The following is a 22284-nucleotide window of genomic DNA, read 5'->3' as shown; positions in this document are numbered from 1 at the left end:
TGATACTGATAAACTGACACGATTCGGAATATTCAAGGAAGGATTAATATTTTGGATCATGTTATTGAAATACCATGTCATGAAACGAGTTTGGGAATTAAGTTCGACTAGCCTTTCAAAATTGTCAATCACAGGACGGTTAAAACCCTCACATTTAATTAAAATACAAAAAGATAGACTCCAGAAGCGGTCTTTTAACGGAAGAATCCCAACCAAAACTTCCAAACTCATCGTATGGGTCGACTGCATGCAACCTAACACTTTGAACAATCACAGTGTTTGAAAATAAAACAAAACGAGTCAGAATTTTACGAATAAAAGAAATATCGTGAAACTCCTAATTTTAAAAATTCTTTGCTATTTCAATTTATAAACGTCACTGATCAACAACGTGCAGACAATTTTCATTGTCCGTAAATTTATCTGTGGTACAGTATTCTGGAGTATTAGACAATTGTAATATGGGCCAGTCTACACTTTGTATTGGTTTCTAACATATTTCAATAACTTTTAACAGTCAAATTCAAGTTTAGTGAACGTGAACAACGTTCTCCAAACATAAATTTGACTATTCCAAGTTATTGACATACGTTTAAAACCAATACAAAGTGTACTGGCCCAGAATACTGGTATGACTGAATGTAAAATATGCAGGTCGTTATTTTTTAATGAGCAACTCTACTGCTTCGCTTTTCTATCCGCATACAGATGGCGCTTCATGATCTCTTTGGTGTTTTCAGCACTTTTAGCGCCCAATTTGAAAATCGATCTTTTGCAAAACCAACACAACCAAAATACTGAATATAAAATCCATTAAATGATACTAATCTCAATCAGAACTATCCGCTGAATCCCCTTTCGCTATTCCGAACCCAAGTATAGATGATAGTTCTACAAGGTATGCTACATTTTTGTCTATCCACGCACACAAACAAATCTCGTTATGAAAAATTTCGCGTTTTGTATGGAATTCGGAACAATTTTGGAAAATTTCTCGTTTTATGTTGTTTTATATTTGATTTTTTTGGTTGGAGAGTGAATCTCCAGTTGAAACACACTAGAAATTGATATTAATTTAGATTTATTGTGAACAAATGTGACAATATGTCGAAATAAAATATATAAAAATGCTATATTTCTAATAGATGCAGCATAATCTTAGTCATTGTCATAGCTCATGACTTTTGTTGCTGTATGAAACATAAGCATATTTAGAGTGCAAAAGTGCAAAAAGGTTACCGGCAGAATGATGAAAAACAGCATATTTTACCTAAACCCCAGCATGTTTATGTATTTCTCACACATAAAACATGTTTCAACATCATTTCTATACCTTTTCAGGAAAGTATGTTTTATGAGTTTAGTTTAAAATGCATAATCATTTCAAATTTCATACAAAATTGGAAAAAGCTCATAACGCTCACTAATACTAATGCATCGACATGAATAGCATACCTTTTGGAACTGTCATTTATACTTGGATTCCGAACAGCAGAGTACTCACTAGTTACACGACTATTGTTCGCCGAAAACACTTTTTTTATTCGAACTTTACGCAGAGCTGAAACGTGCACACCTCCTGTGGGGTCCGTTGCCAGTTCTTGAAATTCTTAACTTTGTAGCAATAATTGTTGTCTTGAATGTGTAAAAAAACGAAATTTCTAAAAAAGGTACTTTTTGAGATATTTAATTATTTGTGACACTTTGGAAAATTTGGCCGAAAAAATGTATATATTTTTTTCTAGAACCGCAATTTTGTTACCTACAGCAGTGGTTCTCTACCTGTGGTATCCGGATAAAAATGGTTGAGAACCGTTGACATACATCTTTTCTGCAGACACCATTTCAATCGATCGTTTTTCTGATATAAAATATTTTATTCATCTGTCTCATTTTTGGATAAACCTATTTTAAACAGCAGTCGTGCGTCTACATGAAGAACTGATAATGTATAATGACCTCTTTATCAAAAAAAAACTGTACAAAGTTTCAGCGAGATTGGAGATAACATGCTTTAAAAGATTTTTTTTGTTTATTCTTCATAGTATTGCTCATTAAGCAATCGTATGCAAGTTTGTTCGCCCGAAAAAGTATTTTGAAAATATTTTCGTAAATGATCGATTTTAAATCACGTTGGGGATTAAAATGAAAAGATTGTAATAATTTTAAAAGTTGGTTTTATATGAAAATGTTTTTGACATTTATGACATTTTGGAAACTTTTGATATTTGTAAAATTTTGGCACTTGTTGACATTTTTGGTAATCATTAAGGTTATAACTAAAAAAAAATTGGATTCGATTTTTCATCCCTTTAATATTGAATAATAACGCATTTTCATAAACATCTATTTCCTTCATCACTTTCAAAACACTTTTTGTTTCAAAATATAATAAAGCTAAAATCACCCAAAACATTAGCACATGGCGCTTTGGCTCCATTATGAAGTACGTAATTCAATACCCTTAAAGTCAATAGCCCCAACCTCCCGGACAACGAATGGCTGTTCGGTGCAATTAGGCTAATTAATAGGTCCCACCGCTGATAATTATCCCCCTTCCAGCCCATCACGGATGGCTGCCTTCCAAAAGTAAATAGGACACCAGAATAATTTGACGAAGGTACGCCTGAAGAATGTCTCGCGTTCCAAAATTGATAAATATTTTTGCCGGCTCGACAATGTCGGCCCTTATTCTGAAAGCGATTCCATTTTCAGGATGTACCAGGCAGAACTGTCGAGGGTGAGGGTCAAATAATCGGTGGAATAATATTTTGTGAAAGCTATCATCTCTAGCTGATAAGGTTGTTAAAATGATTTATTCGACTTTGAACTGGGGACCCCAAGCAATTTGTTAGCGGTATCGCAAATCTATCGACAACACTCTCTAATCAACATTCCTATCTTTCAATTTCAGAAAAATGGATTCATTTTGGACAAGTAGCGTAATCTACTGCTGGAACTGCAAAGAATGGCGAAGATCAGTGCTTACAGGGTTACTCCTGCTGCTGACTCTGGCCTGCTCCTTCAGCCAGGCTCTCAAACAATGTCCATCCGATTGCGAATGCAGTCTGGACCAGAAGGGACTCTATCAGACAGCGTGCAGCAAAGGTGAGTCGGTAAAGTTGCTGGGTGTTCTGATATTATTCACAAACAGTTAGACGCCGCTCTATTTTCAATTTCATTCACTATCCACAAAAATCAATCTAACAGAACAGTATTGGTAAAAATATTTATTGAATAAAGCAAATGATTCATTTTTATTTCAAATTGCTCATACATGGTCCGAGTGGAAAACCCGGATATTCATCATATGTTTATTGAATTTCATTTTTTCTTGTCCCGTCCGGTTGTTGAAACAGGTTCTAGCAATTCCATCATTCCAATTTATTCATATTATTATGCCTGCTCTACCTTCGTTACAGTTGAATGGAAAGCCATTCCGACGACGGATTTCGACCGGGAGGTGGAGGTCATTTTCATCCGGGGCTCGAAAAATGCCCTCACCATCGGTCCCATCTTTCAAACGTTCTCCCGGCTGGAGGTGCTGAGAATCACCAATGCGAACGTGCCCGCTATCGGTATGAACTCCTTCTGGGGTCTAGTCAGGCTGCGCTTGCTGGATCTTTCACGAAACAACATCACGCAGATCATCGTCGACAATTTTCGCGGGCAAGACAATCTGCTGGAGCTGGATCTGTCGAAAAACCGAATGGAGCGCATTGCCAGCGGTACCTTCGGCCATCTAAAGGTAAGCAAATTCATATTGGTAAAAGTGCCACCGGTGCCGACAGAGTCATAAAAATGTAAATAGCTGTTCAAGTTCCATGATATTTCCTCTTAAAGTCGAATGTTATGGTTATCATGTACTTTAAATATTTTTTTTAATAGCGAAGGATAACAGCACCATATGTTTGCAAAAAAAAAAGATATAATAAACAGCTTCCATAATATTGCATTAGCAATTCTTATACCCTGCTACAATTGAATATCGTTGTCTGGTTCTCTAGATTCCAATTTTCCTTCGAGGAAGGGCTTCCAAATCATTCAGTGCCAAAAAAGTAAACCTTTGACATTCATTCGGCACAACTAGCAACACTGCACTCGACCGAACGGTAGCTGATGGTTCCCCATTCGTTGATTACAGTTGATTCCTTCTTCCACAGTGGCATATTATTGCCGACGAAAAAAATACTCACACTGGTGCTTTCGTTTTATGACTCTACCCGTACCATACCAAAGTGGCTGTCTCGTATGTGTTGCCGTGAATGAAAAGACACAAGTGTGCCGGAATTATATTCCGCATTGCCCATGGGTGTACGGCAAGGTGTGAAACTGATTTTTTGGTTGGTAATACTATTGGCATCAGAGAAAAAATGACTAGATAGCTGTTTTTGGAGCAAGAATGGTTCTGCCTAAAAATATAAAGGAACACGACAGCTGGGTCGGTTTTTAGGCTTCAATTTAATGGACGCCCCACCTTCAAACATAAATATTTTCTCTTGTTTAAGTACAGTAATTAAAATTGAGCCAGATCTAATGAATGCGGCTGAAACGAAGCGGGGAATAAAATGTTATTTATTCATTCAAAATAGACATTGGCCCTCAAATAAGTAATACATATCACGAAAGTTTTGCCGCTGTTAACGCTGTAAATTCCACTGTTTTTTAATTCTCTACAAAAAGTGTGATATTTCTTGGTAACGATTGTTTGATTTTTTGAGGCAGAACTATGTTTCACTTTATTAGGGTAGTATGCTGTAGGTAATGTAACGTAAATGTACTCTCTGAAAATACATATGATTTAACTACCAATGAACGGATTTAAAACGCCAAAGCGAGCTAAAAAATACAACAGATTCGCTAAATATTGATGGTTTTCTGATCAAGGAGAAATAAGAGGCAGCACAGTTAAGATATTCTTAAAAAAAAGAAAAATATTTCATTTCAGAACGGTTTGTTTGATTAGTAGAATGTCTTCGGCAAACTTGTTGATAGTAATTTTGTCCTTTAGGAAAAAAAAAAACATAAACCATAAGTTCAAACAAAAATTTAGGAAAAAACACAACAATTCAATTATAAATTAAAAAACTCAAAAAACCCAAATTTGGAAATCTGATCACTTACGAAAACTACGTTCTTTTAGCTAAACAATGATAGCTTTTCTTCATCTATATACAATGATAGCTGACTGAACTCTTGAAAAAATCCATAATCAGACAACCATCAATGTTAAGCTAACCTCTTGTAGTTTTTATGGAAATAAAAATTTTAGAATATAAATTTTTTAGAATAACTGATTTTATTTTATTTTTTTTTTGCTTTTCTGTTGAAAATTTTACGTTTTCACGGTGTAGATTATTTTCGAAATAATGATAATGATCATCGACAGTTTTACTGAAGACGCCACTCCTATCAGACATACCGTTCTGGCTCTAAAAATATTTGTAATCATCGATACCTTTTTTTACATGAGCCGTTCTCAAATATAGTCGTGGTTCAAAACAAATACCAATTGCACAATATCAAATGTCAAAAATGACGATTAAAAAAATAATTTTTTTTTTTCGAGAATTGCTCATTTTCTAAAACGAATTTCCTTCAGAAGTTGGATTTGTTTTGTATTAATCACCGTTTATACACAGCCTTATCGGGTTGTGAAAAGATCAATCTACAGCGAATCAGTGATATCCACACTGACGTACTATCACCGTTTGTCCTGTTTCAGTTTCTGTTGCAGGGGGATTCCAGCCATAATATCATCTCACTTCGTGATGTTCAATTTTAAATCTATGTTGCTATTGACTCCGCCTTTTTTTAATTAATTTCATTTCCCCAGTTTCGCTAGACGTAAATAGATTTCATTCTGTATAAAATGCGAATTTACGAAACAAGAATCTCTTTTGTGTTGGCAAAAGGTGGAACTAAACCGATGGAGCTCTTAACCACGCAACAAAATAATATAAAATAATCACAAAAATAGCGTGAAATGGGGGAAAATATACTACTAATACGGCCAGGGTGTAATCGTTACCATTCGATTATCTGGAACTTTTTACATGAATGAAAATCACTAAAATAAGAATAAAATGGGGTAAAATATATCACTTCCATGGTACGAAAAGAAATTAAACGAACATTATGTGATTTCCGAATCCTTGTTCATTGCTCGAGCAGTAAATTCAACGTAGATTAATGTTACATAATTTTAAGATGAAAATTAGAAGGATAAAGTAAACTATACCACTTACAGGACAAGGATCTAAATAAAACCATCACCATTCGGTTCCCTGGAATTTTTCACATATGATAGGCTCACTTTTGAACACTAAGCTGGGCGGTGTTTGTCGTTATAAACGTTTCGACACGAAAATCTCATTAATAACGTGAAATGGGGAGAAATATACCATTTCTAGGGTCGGGAACTAAATGGACTTATCTCTACTATGTCTCACGCTAATGTATTCGTGGTTTTTGTTCATTTTTGCGCAAAAAAATCAGGGGCAATCATAGCTACGACAGAGCAAACCTAAAAACAACGCAAATATAAGCTGAAAAAAGGCAAAATTGACCCTTTCCTGTGCCCTGCATAAAATGAAGCCATCACCAATCGATTTAATGACCAATTTTACATAAGAAATACTATATTCCAGGTTGGCTGAGTTCAGCGACGTTTATTCAATGGGAATTCGGGTTAGTTCTTTCCCAGTGCGCGTTGTATCATGTTGCGGCTCGGTAAGAAGGCAATCAAATTCTTCTCGTGTCTTTCCGCTCCGCAACATTTTTTTTACGCTGTTGCGTGTTGCATATTGCAACTGTGCGACTGAACGACCGGAAGCACTTTGGTAGTATGCCAGCTAAATCTAGATATTGCTAGCATTCAGATTGCCTGCCAGACAAACCTAAAAATCTTTCAGATATTTGACAATAAGCTAGATTTCAAAATTTGCAAAATTTTGCTATTTTACCACATAAAATTAAACCTATCTTTAGGATGACAGCCAAATTATTATCGAATTTTCACATGTGTTCTACCTGATTTTATTCAGAACCCTGGTTGGAGGTCAAAATTCTGTTCTTTTTCACGATGCTTCGGCTTCGGCACTAAAGTGGTATACGGCATTCATGGTAATTTTTCGAATGCATCTTTCGATTCTAATAATCAACTGTTGGTAGTACGTTGATATGTAAATATTTTTGTACACGAATGAACTCAAAATCCCAAAGAAATCATCGATTGGACAACACTGAGAATTTTCTGAGTTACGGATTTTGGGTACACGCAAAACTTTTCCTAATTACTTTAGAAGCAATGGCGCAAAATTGCCTTTTAGGTAACAAATCCATTACTTAAAAAGCAATAAAATTCTTCCCCAGTCAAGTAACAACACATACTGTCATATATTTAGCACGTGTTACGAGAGTACGACTATCTAATAATGGTCGTTTCAACCACATGCAACGTTTTTTCTGTCGAAAAATGCTCCCTTTCCACCTCAAGTAAAAAAATCACACACCGTCGCATAAGTTGCACATGTTACAAGTTTTTTCAATCTCCAATTCATCCGGTGGGCGTGTATTAGTTCGCTCGTTGTATGCATACGGAGTAGCGAAAAAATATGACAAGAGCTGCCAAGCAACATTTTCCCCGTCATAGAGTATGCAAACGTTGATGATTTCAAAGAATTGAAATGCGCCTTAAAATGACATCACGATCTGTAAACTGCGTTAGAGAAAAATAAAAACATTCGCTTTCTTGCAAGCTATCTACAGCACATAATCATTGGTTCATGGAAACTCATTTGGACCTGTTGGAATATACAAAACTCGTGCCCATCCAGAACAATATTCGCAACTTCGGCAACTCTGGTCAGACAGTATTACATATTTCCATTTCAAGTAAACACTGGGGGACGAAACGAAAGTGTTTCTAATTGGACATTTGAGGTTGACGGTTGAGATTCTGATTATGTGTGGATGAAGGGGAAAAAATGAACTAGATCGTTGCATCAATACAAATGCAGCGAGTGAAGTCTTGCCAACACATGCATTGCGGTGCTTGGCTGTATGTTCTCCTGCAGAAACACATACGAGCGTGTGGCCGTCATAATTTTTATTACTTTTTGATGGTTGGCCCGTTTGCGTTGGGTGTACAAATGGGGTCGTATTGTTCTTCATGACTGTTTGTGTTTTTTTGAACGATGTGATGATGTTTTATCTGTCCATAACCAGTGTTGGAATAATCATGATAAAAAAAAGTTCACTCACCGCTCAATGCAATGAAAAATCGCCAGAGAACTTCGCACAAGAATATCATCAAGGATATTCGATCTAAAAGTTCATGAAAACACCATACGAGAATCAGTTTCAGCTGGCATCGTAGAGGATATTTTTGTCTCCATCTCACATGCGAGCGAAACGTACTCGGGATTCGAATCATTCGAACATCGTGTCGCCTTCGTGCTTTTTCTACGTTGAGAATAGGTAGCCTATATCAACGAACGCGCGAACTCATATTGATATTCGGTTTTGATATTTTTCGTTTCACTCAACCGCCCGGCCCAGGCGGCTCGGGTGGGGATTTTGTTAGAAGTTGTTTTGAAGTCTTGCAGATTCGACGTGCATTTACGGCTGTGACAGCAATTGGATGCCAGTTTTTGAGGAATGGGTAATAATCTGTTTGATAGATAGTTAACCCTATTCCAGCGGACAGAAATGACTTTCGAACTTTTTTTACTATATGCACATTTGACACCATTGATTAAGTAATTCCCAGAATAGCATTTTCAAAATATCTTTTTAAAAATGAGTCGTGTTTATTCTACCAGCTCTCTTCGTTTTGATCTGAAAACAACCTAACTGCTTTCAAAACCCTTCTTTTTTCGCTCGATTTTGACCCAGTATTGATCTGGCGTGCGGCCCGAAGTGCATTGTGAAATTTGTCAGCTTGAAGCTAGCACCACACGTGCTTAATTCGTAAACAATTATTTGGAATCTTTTTCATTCTTGCGCCGTAAATCGCGATGTCGTTTCTTTACTCCTCGACAGATTGCAGTGGAATGAAGAAATTCGCTATCTGCTTAGGCTGTCATATGCAACTACTAGAAAGCCCTACATTAGAACCACCCATCAGCACCTTCATTGCACTTGGCGTAAATGAAATGTATGATCAGTTATCTGGCTGAAGAGCGGGTAAAGGTCGATATTTCGTCGAACAATATCACGAATCATTTCATGCTATTTCATTTACGATATGTGCTCTCGGTATATCATGAGCGAATGTGATGTAAAGAGATAGAGAGAAAAAACGATCTGATTGTATCCTTGCATCGGTGAGTTGCGCCAAATCAAGTTCATGCAAGTTCGTTTTCATGCACCTCGAAGTTCAATCGAGATTTATCAGCGTGTGAAACGAGCGACAGAAAGTTCAGAGGCGAAAACGTATCGCATTTGAAATTGATATTTTGCTGACAATTCCAACACTGTCCATAACACATATCTTCCATCGGCGGGGTGTTTTTGAAGAAATGGAATCAAAATTTTCTTCAAACATTCGTTCTGGTAGATATCGTGATTGATAACCAAACTTCTAGGCTTAAACCATGATTTGGACAAGAAGAACTTGCTTCTTATCCATTACTCTGACCGATCTTCTTGTACCTCAGTCAGTCGAACGGTGAAAATCGGTCAATTTTCGCTTCTGAAATGGTTTACCTACCGTGAACTTTTTGCCAAGATTTTTGTGAAGTTAATGAATCGATTTTCATGAAAATTGGCATTTTTATTTTACTCTATAAAGGGAACAAAATGAGAGTTATTGGAAGTTGATATCGAGAATACATGATGAGATATTCGCATTTTTCTAAAAAAAAAGAAGGTGATTTTCACAGCAGTTTTTCTCTTGCCAACAGATGTAGGCAGGCTCGTAAACGATCACCATTTTCATTTGATCTCGCTTCCTTAGCGTGCGTCACAGTCGGATTTCGCTCGTAAATGTAAAATAACCAAACCATCGCCGCTCATCTCACAGAAAGAAAAGGATAGTTAAACGACACTCGCGTATCAAAGAGATATACACTGTCAATCGTTTAGCGATGTTCATCGTTCATTTATGTTGAGAAATATTATTACAAGATCAATGATATAAATAATTTCCAGAATACACGCACTCAACTTGCGTAATTCTCATTTCTAGAAAAAATTTCAAAATACGTTTGAGGAAAATAACGTCGTGATGGCGATACTCATTTGACATGTTCGTTTAAGAATGTATTCGAACAGCGAGCCTTGGTAGCGTCAGAGGAAGAAAAAGACGATTATCGCAGTGAGAAGTGGTTCTACCGTGACCATTTCGAAGCCTGGATCTAGGATTAAAATCCAAGTAATACGTTTTGTAGTGCAACTCAAGAGCTTACATTAGATACATTCTTAAAATGCGCCGTTATAAAGATGCCTGAGAAAATCCAATTTTTCTAAAACATGTTATTGATCATCATTCCTAACCCATTGTACGAGAAGCGAAACTCCGTTTTGTGTCGTTGTTCTTCATGCACTAATGCACTAATGCAATAGTTTGCAGAAATTACCCCACACACCCCTTTTTGAAAAATCTGACATTATGCAAAACATTGTTTTATTATATAGATGAACAAACCCTGGAAGATTCAGTCCGATCGGGTAACTTCGAAACAAGACCTAGTTGCGGTCTTCGCGAACTTAAGCATGAGTAAACAAAACAAAAAAAATTAACATAAAAAGAGAGAGACTCACTAGGGTGACAGCAAAAAGGATATCTTTTTAGGGGTGCCTCAAAGCGCGATCTGTGAGTCATTTCAGAAGCTTCTTGAAATATTGAGCCATCAACAAAGTCCCAACAAGTCGATTTTTAGTCTTGAATTTTTTTAAATAACACCAGATTTCGATGTTTTTTGCTTTTTAAGTAATTTGGCATCGAATATAAATTTTCGACTTTTCCAATTTCATGTTCTCCACTTTTGATACAAAACTGGGCCGAACTGGACTGTTTAATTTTTGACTAACAATGATCAAACGCGCATTCGATCAACTTGGCAGTTCCGATGCTATCGCATCGCTAAGCGGTGCGAACAGAATGCTACCTTGTTTGTCGATATAATTGAATTTTATTTATTTGCGTTCTCAACTAAGTCTCTGAGCGTGTTTGTTGTTGAGTAAGAAAACCTCAAAAATCCAAAATATCAGTTGTCTTTCGTTATTTGAGTTACAACACTTTCATCTGTACTGTAAGCAGTACTTTTTCTGCTGAAAATCTTTACCTGTAAAATTTTTGCTGCGTTTATTTGGCGTAATTTAATGATATAGCCCGATGAACAATATTCCCCCAAAAAACTTGGTTCTTGGTCGCATTTCTCCAATCCCGCGGGTATTTACCGTTTGCCAGGTTTTGCTCCACTTGGTCTAATCATCCCCGATCAGAAGAGCATAACTAAAAAATTACATTATTACATTACATTATCAACACGACATACAAATAACAAATTTTGATACGATTTTGTATTTTCCCATTTGCTTTTGATAACGAAATTGAATCTGAATGAGTTATGATAACAAATTCCATGGGCGCAACTACGGGGGGGCTAGGGGGGGCTGAAGACCCCCTAGAAAGTGTTTAGCCCCCCCCTAGAATTTCCCAGAGAATGGTTGTATTCAATATATCTACATTCCATATTACTTATCAGAGCATCAAAATCAACACAAATTGAGATGTCGCCATTCATTGGCTATGAACTAGTTCTGCACCCAGGATCGATTCTCAACCCTTGCTCTCTTACTCACCTTACCAGTCAGACGAGAGCTGTAATAACTCGTGCTGTATCAAGAAGTCGCCATTTTACTCGGTTTTGGGCTTTGTTTCACCAGTTCCCCAGACGTCTCATCACTCGCAAGTCTCTTGCGATCTGGTCGAGCCATCATGCACGCTGCGCCCCTTAATTTCTTGTGCCGGTAGGGTTGCTGAAGAGAAGTGATTTGACAGGGTTGTTGTCCGGCATTCTTACGATGTGATCGGCCCACCGCAACCTGTTGTCTTTCGCCAGGTGTGCAATGGGGTTCTCTTCAAGCAGCACTTGTAGCTCATGGTTCATGCGCAGTCGCCATTATCCGTCGTCCGCTTGTACTCCACCGTAGATAGTCACCTTCTCTTCGCCGATAGGCACCTTCTGTTCGAAAACACCAAAAGGACTTCCGTAGAGAACTACCAGTTATATCAGGGTTTTGTAGTTTGCTTGTCCGATCATCACCGTGATTGATGCGTACGTTTGTAATGTCTGAGGAGAACGGGCCGTCGTTGAGAACGTGGTCAATTTGTTTTGCTGCACGTTGGTTGAGGAAAGAAGGGACTTTGGACTGCTAATCCGCGGGAAGATGCCAATTTGGTGCATAGCATGATGTGCGGGCCGATAACCGGCTTATATAAGTCTTTCCTTCCGTTCATGTCCCCAACGACGATCTTGATGTCTCTACGCGAGCAACTATCGTAGAGTTTCGCCAGCTGTGCGTAGAACGCTTCTTTCCCTGCATCAGGTCTTCCTTCGTGAGGGTAGTGATAAGTAACAACGAATATAGTCATATAAGTGTACTACAAGCGCAATTGAGATCTTGTGTTAATATATTGTGTTTGAAGTTGTTTTTCATCAGTAATACAACCGCATTTCCAAAACAAGCTCGTTTTTTCTGGTTTTGAAGATGTTTTTAACAACATGAATTTAAGAATAACAATCACTATCTTTTCGTAAGACATTGCACCATCTAATAATGATACTACGTACCTGTAAAATGCTTTTCATTAGTACAATAGTTGTAGCATTCAACACCCAACTTAAAATTACTTGATCAAATTAATATTTAACTTATATAACGATTTCTATATTTGTTCGAAGCGGGTCAAAACGCGCCATTAAAAGATAAACAAACGCTTGCAGTGTAACCAATATCACTTCAGTTTTTTGTTATTGTATAACGTTGAAACTATGCGAAAACAATTCCAATATTCAAGCGAAAGTAACAATTCTTTTTGAAAGGTTAAATATTATTTTTTGTCATCAATTTATAATCAATTAAAACTGCCACTGATAAAAGCTATTGTCGATCTAGTTGCACTGCGCAGACATAACACATTTGCGCATGCGCTGGTTAACAGTTCTCATAGCAACAGATTTGCGCATTGCCGTATTAGTACTCGAGATGTATTTTGCCACTTAATTCTATCAAGTTGGCTTGCTTTCACGAGCAGGGTTGATATTTGTTGACACTCTTTAGTGAAAGTGAAAAAAAGTATCCATAAACGTTATTTTTTCACAATCCTTTCAGAGTTCTCCTTCCCCGCTTTTTGCATGGAAGTGAACTGTCAAAACACCTCATTATATTTCATGCGATGGAAGCAAGACAACAAAATCAGTTTATCAGTTAACGAAGATTGTCAAGGCATCGGCCAGTGTCAGTGGAAAAGTGTTTCGGTGAGGTTTATTTTGGTTGAGTGGACTGTTTGTTTTTCTTTTTCGCTTTGAAGTGAAGATCATTTGGTTGGATTTGTCGTCAAATTTTATTCCGTAACCGTGAACGATGCGCGCGATCTATTTCATCTGAGTATAACAGCACGTTACTAGGACAAAAATCTAGTGTATCTGAAAGAGTGCTGCGATCAGTGGAAGTGAAAATTGAAAATGATTGGCTGTAATTTTCGAAGAATTTTGCTGGGGAAAATGACTTTCATCAGCACTGTTCACGAGTTATCGGTACTTGTTCTAGTAGCCTTCATGTTTTGCGCTTTTCTGGTGATAGAGATGTCATGAGTAGGTAACGACAACTATTCTATACCAACGTGTGTTACTTGGGAATAATCGGCTGAAAATCATGCCCCGCATGTTGAACGCCCCTCATCATACAACACCTGCTAGCGCAATGCTGAACCTTAGGCAGAAGAGACCATCACCTTGCTGAAGTCCTTTGCGGGATTCGAATGAGCCGGACAGTCTACACAAAATCCCAAAATAACACTAATTTCCATGCAATGGGTTATATACCTTTCTAGTTTTGGGAAAACGGCCATTGCTCCCCAAATAATTGGTATTTCTTATGAACAAACGTGTTTTGTTGTTGTTGAATACTAGAAATTTTTAAAAATGACTAGTTTTATGCAATTAAAAAATCCAAACTATGAACTTTTTTCTAGAGCAAAAGGGTATATAACCCCTAAATCAGACGGATCAGCCCGAGGAAGCCGTTCTCTTCCATGATCTTCTATCAATTGTATCATATGTGACCTTAAAATTGATGAATAGATGGTGCGTATGGACTCTGTACTCACGGCACTTTTGAAGGATCCACCACAAAGTGAAGATCTGGTCCGCTGTTGATCGGCCTTCTACGAAGCCAGCTTGATACTTTTCCACAAATCCATGACCAAAGCTTGCTTCATTTCGAACTGGAACAAACTTTTACTCATATTGTGGCGCCCCTGGTGGACAGATTTTGAAGTTCTTGACGCTCACGTGTCGGGAATTTTGTTAGATTCACCATTGCATTTTTGACATTTCGCAAAACGACTGTATATAGTAAACAATCACGGAAGCCGAAGGAAGGAAAAGAAATGTGCACAGTTATTTGGAAAATCCATTGTGGTCTGCATCCAGGCTAGCTAAACTGCTAAAATTTTCCAGAAATACCGTATAGCGCGTTATCAAACGGTATGAGGAAACATTGACGCCGATTCGGAAGCCTCAAGCCAATCATTGGTGTCGGACTGTCAACCGGAAACTGCGTGGTAAGATTTCGAAGATCATCCCAAAAGAGGAACCCCAATCTGTCGGACCATGATTATGCCAGAAAATTCGGAGAGTTCGACTCCGGAAAGGAATCAAGTCCTATCAGGCTAGCGAACAGCCAAAACGGGCCATAAAACAGAAAAGTGTGGCCAAAATCAGTGCCCGGAAGCTATACGACTAGGTGCTGACCAACTTCGATGGGGATTTTGGACGATGAAACCTATGTCAAGGCCTTCTTCGGGCAAATCCCAGGTCAAAAATTCTACTCGGCAACGGCTCGGGGAGATGTTCCATCCAAAATTTAAATTGGTTCTTGTCGACAAATGTACATGAAAATTCATGATTTAGCAGGGCACTTACAGTTGGGGCAGAAAGACGAAAGTTAAGACAATGACGTTGAAACTGTACCGAAAAGAGTGTCTCCAAGAACGAGTTTTGCCGTTCATTTGATCCCACGGCCATTCCGTCATGTGTTGGCCAGATTACAGCAAAGTCGTTCTTGAATGATATACAGAGAAAGTGGTCCAGTTCGTTCCGAAATACCCACCCACCCAAATGCCTTCAGTTCCGCCATATTGAGAAATACTGGGCAATCGTGAATAGGAGACTCAACTTGAGTCACTCAAGGCAAAGATAAAAGTTGTCAAAGACATCAATCAGATGAAAACCTGAAAAAATAAGATAGCCACAACGATGAACGAAGAAGGTGTGCGCCGTCTAATGAACCGTATTACAGGAAAAGTTCGAAAATTCCTTTGAACCCGTTACGAATAACTTTATCCGTATTTTTTCTTAAAATTATGAAAAAATGCTTCATTTGTGTAAGTAAAGATCTTAAATTCAACAATAAATAACTGAAATACGTCGATGCAGGCACTCGGCCAACCCTAGTAACAATATTGGTTTTATCAAAGTTTTATAGCGCTTATCACAGCCAAAACAGAACTAAAAAACTTTGATAAAACCAGTTTTGTTACTTGGGAACTTAGCCAGGCAAATCGCCACTCCTACGGAATCTTTGCCGGTCGGTTTGTTGTTTTTCAGCCAATTGATGGCATCCTGAACTTCGCATATCGTTAGGAGTGGCACGTCTCCATTGACAGCGTCATTTACATCGCCATCTTGGTCTTTTGTTCTAGGCCATTCAAGTACTCATCGGAGTGTTGCTTCCACCTTCCGGTCACCTCATGATCGCCAGAATGCTTCCTTCCTTTTCTCGGCACATGGCGGCTCACGAAACAAACCTGTGAGTTTCTAGTAAAAGTTTCGCCCCTCATGAGAGTGATTCTGCTGTTCTAGTTCTTCGAACACCTCCTTTCCAAAAAAGCGCTTCCTCTTCTGTCTGTATCGCTCCACTTGCTGACCAGTAGCTCGACGCAACATTAGTACCTGCAGTTTTCTTCTCGGCCAACACCTTCCGTCACTCATCGTCGAACCACTAATTTCGTCGGTTTCGTTCCACATGCCTCAGGACGTTCTCCGCTACGCTGTAAATGGCTGTTTTCACGATACGCCAACAGTCCTCGAAAGGGCTCTTAACCAACCAAGATGGACAATGGAGAATTTGTGGCATATCTTTACCATCACTAGGTAGTGTTCCGAATCTATGCTGGCACCTCGGTAGGTTCTGACAACGGTGATGTTCAAGAGGGGCCGATCATGTATCAATACGTGGTCGATTTGCGATTCTTTCTGATTTGGTGACCTCCAGGAGTACCGATGTGGGAGGTTGTGCTGGAAAAAAATCCTACGTGCGGCCATATTCTTGGAAGCGATAACGTCGATCAGTCTTAGGATGATTTTCCTGAGTTTCCAATCGTTAGTTCGTTTTTTGTCGCCTGCGTCCGTGCAGATTTTTTCGGTTCGAATTATCTTGTTTTTCGTTCGTTGCTAGATTGGGATCAGTTTAATTAACCTTAACAAAAATTATTTATTTACTTGATGATGCTTATACATATTTTCATTAAATTTAAACCTTGCTGTTCAGTTTCACGAGAAAAACAGCAGAAGAACAACCAAATCTTGCATGAAAAAAGTTGAAGAGGTTGTTTATAAGATACGACCGCAAGGTTAACGTAGAATTACGACAGCCTGTCTTATATCAATGAATTTTTCGCAATAGCTTTGGAAATACACTCAATTTGGGTTAATCAATTCAATGGTGTGAAGCGGTATATTTTTCCGTATACTTTTCGTATATTATTACATGAGTATGAAGGTCGAAATTCTGCTGCAATGTCAAACTATAACCGTCTTCTTCAAGACGTTACATCCTTGTTAACGAAGTGTTGTGGATTTTCTAAAACAGACTCAGCATCGTGAGCAGAACGTGCCGAACTTTTCTGTTTGGAATCAGATTTTTTTTTCGTATATACCGCTTGTTATGCACAGTACTATCGTAATAAACATCACACTGCTGTGCATTTGCAGTAGCATCAAACCTCAGTTGCAGTTTATTGATAACCCTTCATTATGTTCTTCCGAATAGATTTAGTAGCCTTGAAAAAGGCCAATTGCTGCAATTGCAGTTTTCATTCAATTATCGCATAAATGCTTCATGGTCAGATAGCGTGCGATATCCGCATAATAAATTTTTCGAACGTTGTGGAATGATATAACTGGAAAAAGAGGTGTAACTCAACTATTTCCTATACCATTCTACAACGTTCGAAAAATTTTATTTCGTATACTAATGTACGAAAAATACATCTCATTCATTCTGGCTTAGAGTAACACATGTTTTGTGTCGGGGTGTGGTGTGCGCGGCTTGGAAGAAGAAAATGTTCCCGTCCCCGTGTCGCATGGAAGAAAATTGTTGCGTGTTTGATATTGTCGATAGTAGACATGAGTATGAAGGTCGAAATTCTGCTGTGATGTCAAACTATAACCGTTTTGTTTTAAGACGCAATAGCGTAAGTGCTGCATTTTTGTTATCTGCTGCCATTAAAACATCGATACCAAATATCCGAGTATCGGAAGTAGAAGGATCGATTCTGTATTAGTATCGGTGGTATCGCAACGTTCCTACCTACCATTTCCAATTATTCTGCAGCTACCGAAAACTCCATAACAGCCGCCAGATAGACAGGTGCTTAAGTATCAACGCGCCCAGCGCGATCAGCCAGAAATTGAAACCCGGCTTTTCTTTCTTCGTCACGTTCAGCAACCAACGTCTGTGTGGTATCGGTACAGTCATGGAATGAATTATACATAAAACACAAAGCGCACATTTCTACTCAACTAGGTATATTCTGTCGACCTATTTGCGTTTCGACAAGGCTTGACAATTTTTAATAGTACAACCGTTCGAACAATCAGATTGCAATTTTCTGCATTTGGACGGGTGCTTAGTTGATTTCCCAATCGATTACTGCAAAAATGACGAAAGTCGGTTGGAAACTGAATGAGCTTAAAACGTTTGGAATTGGACAATTATCGTGACGCTCTCGATGTTTGTGGTTTTTGAAATTATATCCCTGTATTGAGTTTTGTCATCTGTATATATTGTCGTAAGACGTAATTCTACGTCAAAACATGAGTTGGCCCTTCACATCGAAATTTCCAGAAATATTTTGTTTTGTTTTCATTCATGTCTAGAGGTGCATCTGAAGTTATTTCAAGTACACCGAGAGAAAAAACAACAAATTAATAAATGGACAATTAAAAAAAATCTGTACCTATCCTGTACTTTTTGTCAAAAATCTATAATCTGTACCATATACGAGCAAGATCGCGCCAAATCACCGATGGTCGAATATCGACCATTTTTTATTTGAATGAAACTTTGCACACGTATTTGGCTCAGCAAACTGAGCATTTTCCACAGATGGAGCGATTTTTTACACCCATGAGTTACATTCTAGAAGGGCGTATATGGTCAAAAAAAATTTTTTTTTGTACAGTGTATATTTTTTTATGATACATTTGTAGTTCCCTCCAACTCATTCTCAGACAGTTTTTCTATACAACCAACGGTTTCTGGGCTACAATGCTTCTAATAAAACCTATGCCAAAAGCATACGCCCTTTTAGAATGTAACTCATGGGTGTAAAAAATCTCTCCACCTGTGAAAAATGCTAAGTTTGCTAAGCCAAATACGTGTGCAAAGTTTCATTCAAATCAAAAATGGTCGATCAAATTTTCGCGTATTTCCAGGCGATTTGAAATGATTTTGCTCATATAATGAAAAATCTGGCCTTTCTAATAAATCTGTTCCTGTGGTAACACTGCCGTTATAGCCTTAAGAGTATAATATTCTGTCGATTCAAAACCACTATAAATACTCATTTTTATGACATGTCATCTTTAATTTTTCGGCTGAGTTAGCGCATACATTTTAAAAGTTCTAAGAACAATTGTTTTACGTGCATTTAAAGCTAATCAAATTCTAGTGCAGTTATAGTTTCCCAGACAGAATACCGTCTTCCGAAAAAGCTATTAAAGCATGCCTTAAATCATTTCCCCACCCTCTGTTTCCACGGTTTCAAATTATGACAAATGCTCTCCTGCCAACAGCATACACACTCAGACTCTAAACTCGAATTTATGGCCATGGTTTGAAAAAAATAATATTTTTCTCTTCGCCCTTCATTTCGCAGAGTCTCAAGTCACTGAACCTGGCAGACAACTCGATAGACGAGCTGAACGCCCGTCTGTTTCTGCACTTGGCCAAGCTCAAATATCTGGACCTGAGCCGAAATCCCATCGACGATCTGCCGCCGGAAGTGTTCAAAGATGTCCAGGTAAGCGGGGTGATGTAATTGAATTTTCCACAATTTTCAAACTAAATTTATTTATTTCGTTACCACTAGGAATTGAAGGTACTGAAGGTGAGAGGCTGTCATCTGTTGAACGTTAACCCACAGGTTTACAATATGCTGCCACACCTTACCGAGCTAGATTTGGGTCAAAACCAGGTGAGAAAAATTGCAAAAATTTCAAATATGCTTGACGTCTTGAAGCGCATGTTCTCTGCAGAAAAGGGGTAAACAGTTTTAAAATTGATTGAAAATTACTGATCGATTTTACTCAACATGACATAAATTCCTGCCGAAACGAACACTCAAATATGGATGTGCGATAGCTGTGAAGCGAAATTGCTCGTCCGGTATGAATTTTTCACACTAACGACATTTTTTCGCTCTCCGCTCCCCCTCTCCAACAGTTCACCTACTTTGTGCGTACGGAATTCAAGGACCTGAAGCGACTTCGAATACTGCGACTCGACGGCAATCAACTGTCAGCCGTTGTCGATAAACTGTTCGAGTATCAGAAGGGACTCAACTTTCTGGGTAGGTTGAATATCATTCCTATTTTTGGTCCCACCTTCTAGTTACCGTGCCAAAACGGGAAACTCAGAGGAGAATATTAACCGTTGGCTAGGCGCACGTTATCAGCTTCAGCACAGAGAAGACACATTCAATGGTAGGATGAGGTTCTCCAGGATATTTCATTCAGGGTACTATAAATTAAAAGAAAACAAAACGTAAATTTTATCTGAAGCACTAATAGAAAAGTTTCGGTTCCAATGTGTCAATTTTCTGGAGCCTGCAGTTTGTCCATTCATAATATTTCCACCAACAGTAACGGACGGCAAAATGTTATTCAATTTACTGTATACCTTCCAGACCTTTCTCGCAACAGACTGGCAAAAATATCGGAAAAAGCTTTCGAGAATTTATCGAATCTGACATATCTGGACGTCTCGTACAATAAATTATCGCGTATCGAACCGGAATGCCTGGAGCCGGTAGCCGGTCTGCAGACGTTCAACATCAGCGGAAACTTGCAGCTGGATCTGATGGAAGTGAATCCAACCTTCCAGGTAATCTATCAAGCAAACACCCACCCATCGCTGCTGCGAAACTACCAGCCCGCGGTGACACCGTTTTCGATCGACACAAATATATGTCTGTACACTAAACATGTAACACGAACATGTTCTCCTATCTTCCTATCGCCAGATGATCCCGAACGTCAGCACCCTGGCAGTGGCCGATATGGGACCGCTTCCGATGAGACTCTTTGGACCCTTCAAACAGCTGCGGGCACTTAACCTGTCCGGTAACCACATTGACAACAACACACTGCAAATCATTCTACCGTTGGCGCGCTTGCAGGTAAGGTGGTTTTAAACTTGGCATTCGGAAAATGAACTGCATGCGCGAGCATTGGAAATCGGTGGAGCTCGAAATAAGGAATATCGATTAGATTGATATCCAGTTGAAAAAAAAATAATTCAGAACAACTGTTCCCATCCAAATTTCTATGGTTTTTGCTCATTTCGTACTCTTTCTATTCATATTATAATCTTCTTCGCTGCCAACTCGATAGCAGACAACTCGAGGGCAAAAACCTATCATTCATGTCGTTGCCATTACAACTGCGATATGTTCGTTGCGGAATTTTTCTGTACGAAAATATTAGACTAAAAAAGTAAAAGCGCAATCGCTGACAGCTGTTGGTACTAAGTGAAGAAGCTGGGTGCTTTTTTTTTCAAATGTTTCCCCATTTTTACTAATAGACAACCCCATCGTGCATCCATTTCCAATTTGTTCACCTATTGTGTGTGTATGCACGATGTCCTTGTGATATGAGCGAGGTGGGAACACTATCAGGGGAATCCGTTGAATAACAGCGACATCTTTATGATGTATCATGTGGGAATGGGGAAAGATGGTTTGGCTCGTTTGTCCTTTCCCATCCTGCCACGCTAGCCGCAACCTGCTACCGACTGGAGTGGAAGTGATATGCATTTCATATTATGCAACGTTGGGAAAAAGTGATGTGGTAAATGCTCTCCAGATATTGCTGGCACACCGCATCAATACATTGTCGGAGTGCCGACCATGAAAGCGTTTTGTTCCGGTTCAAGCAGGGGGTTTGTCCTCTCTCGGTACAAAAAAAAAACAATTGTTCGTTCTTGACGGGGAAATTGATCGCCGGGTAAATTTCAATGTCGGTTGCAAAATTTTTATGAACAGCAAATTATGATGGTAATTACTTCGAGTGTCACAGAAAGAATATTAACAGATAAAAAATGTCGTTGATTGAAAAGTTTTCAAAAAATTACGTGAGAGTAAATTGAAATTATCGAGCAACTATAAACAGATTTTATCTCTTTCATTTACAAAGAAAATGTTAAGTTAAAGCAAGCATAATGGAGGAATTCCATGGAAATAAGCAGCAGTGTCGAGCATCCAATGTTAAAATACCATTAATATTAAAAATGTCGAATAGGGCAAAAATGTAAAATTGAAAATCACAAATCATCTTCAAATCAAAGTGCGAAAATGTCGACATTGATAATATTTTGACAATGTCAAATCTGAAATGACAGAAACACAAACAATGTTGAAATTGTAAGAATTGTCACTTAATATGTTGACTGGGGCTAAAGCCAACCAAACTACCTCGAGTCTGATAAACTAACATAGTACTGTATTGTCAAATTTTCATTGATCGAAAAGCATGTTTTGTGGTTTAA

The 22284-nt window shown here is 38.4% G+C and overlaps 1 protein-coding gene across 5 annotated transcripts in view; it reads left to right on the top strand.

The window, feature by feature from the left end:
- The window catches only part of LOC129727715 (insulin-like growth factor-binding protein complex acid labile subunit), a 472653-nt gene that overhangs the window by 435206 nt on the left and 15163 nt on the right, over positions 1–22284 (top strand). For all 5 annotated transcript variants that reach the window (XM_055685798.1, XM_055685799.1, XM_055685796.1 and 2 more), the window contains 7 exons: positions 2915–3108; positions 3423–3748; positions 19397–19540; positions 19610–19714; positions 19963–20089; positions 20426–20622; positions 20762–20917. In XM_055685798.1, the coding sequence (XP_055541773.1) occupies positions 2919–3108; positions 3423–3748; positions 19397–19540; positions 19610–19714; positions 19963–20089; positions 20426–20622; positions 20762–20917 (1245 nt within the window). In that variant the 5' untranslated portion in view covers positions 2915–2918. The remainder of the gene's footprint in view (positions 1–2914; positions 3109–3422; positions 3749–19396; positions 19541–19609; positions 19715–19962; positions 20090–20425; positions 20623–20761; positions 20918–22284) is intronic.

Source organism: Wyeomyia smithii, chromosome 3, assembly GCF_029784165.1.
Source record: "Wyeomyia smithii strain HCP4-BCI-WySm-NY-G18 chromosome 3, ASM2978416v1, whole genome shotgun sequence".
NCBI lineage: Eukaryota > Metazoa > Arthropoda > Insecta > Diptera > Culicidae > Wyeomyia > Wyeomyia smithii.
Note: the sequence above shows the minus strand (reverse complement) of the source record. Positions and strands in the feature narration are given on the sequence as shown.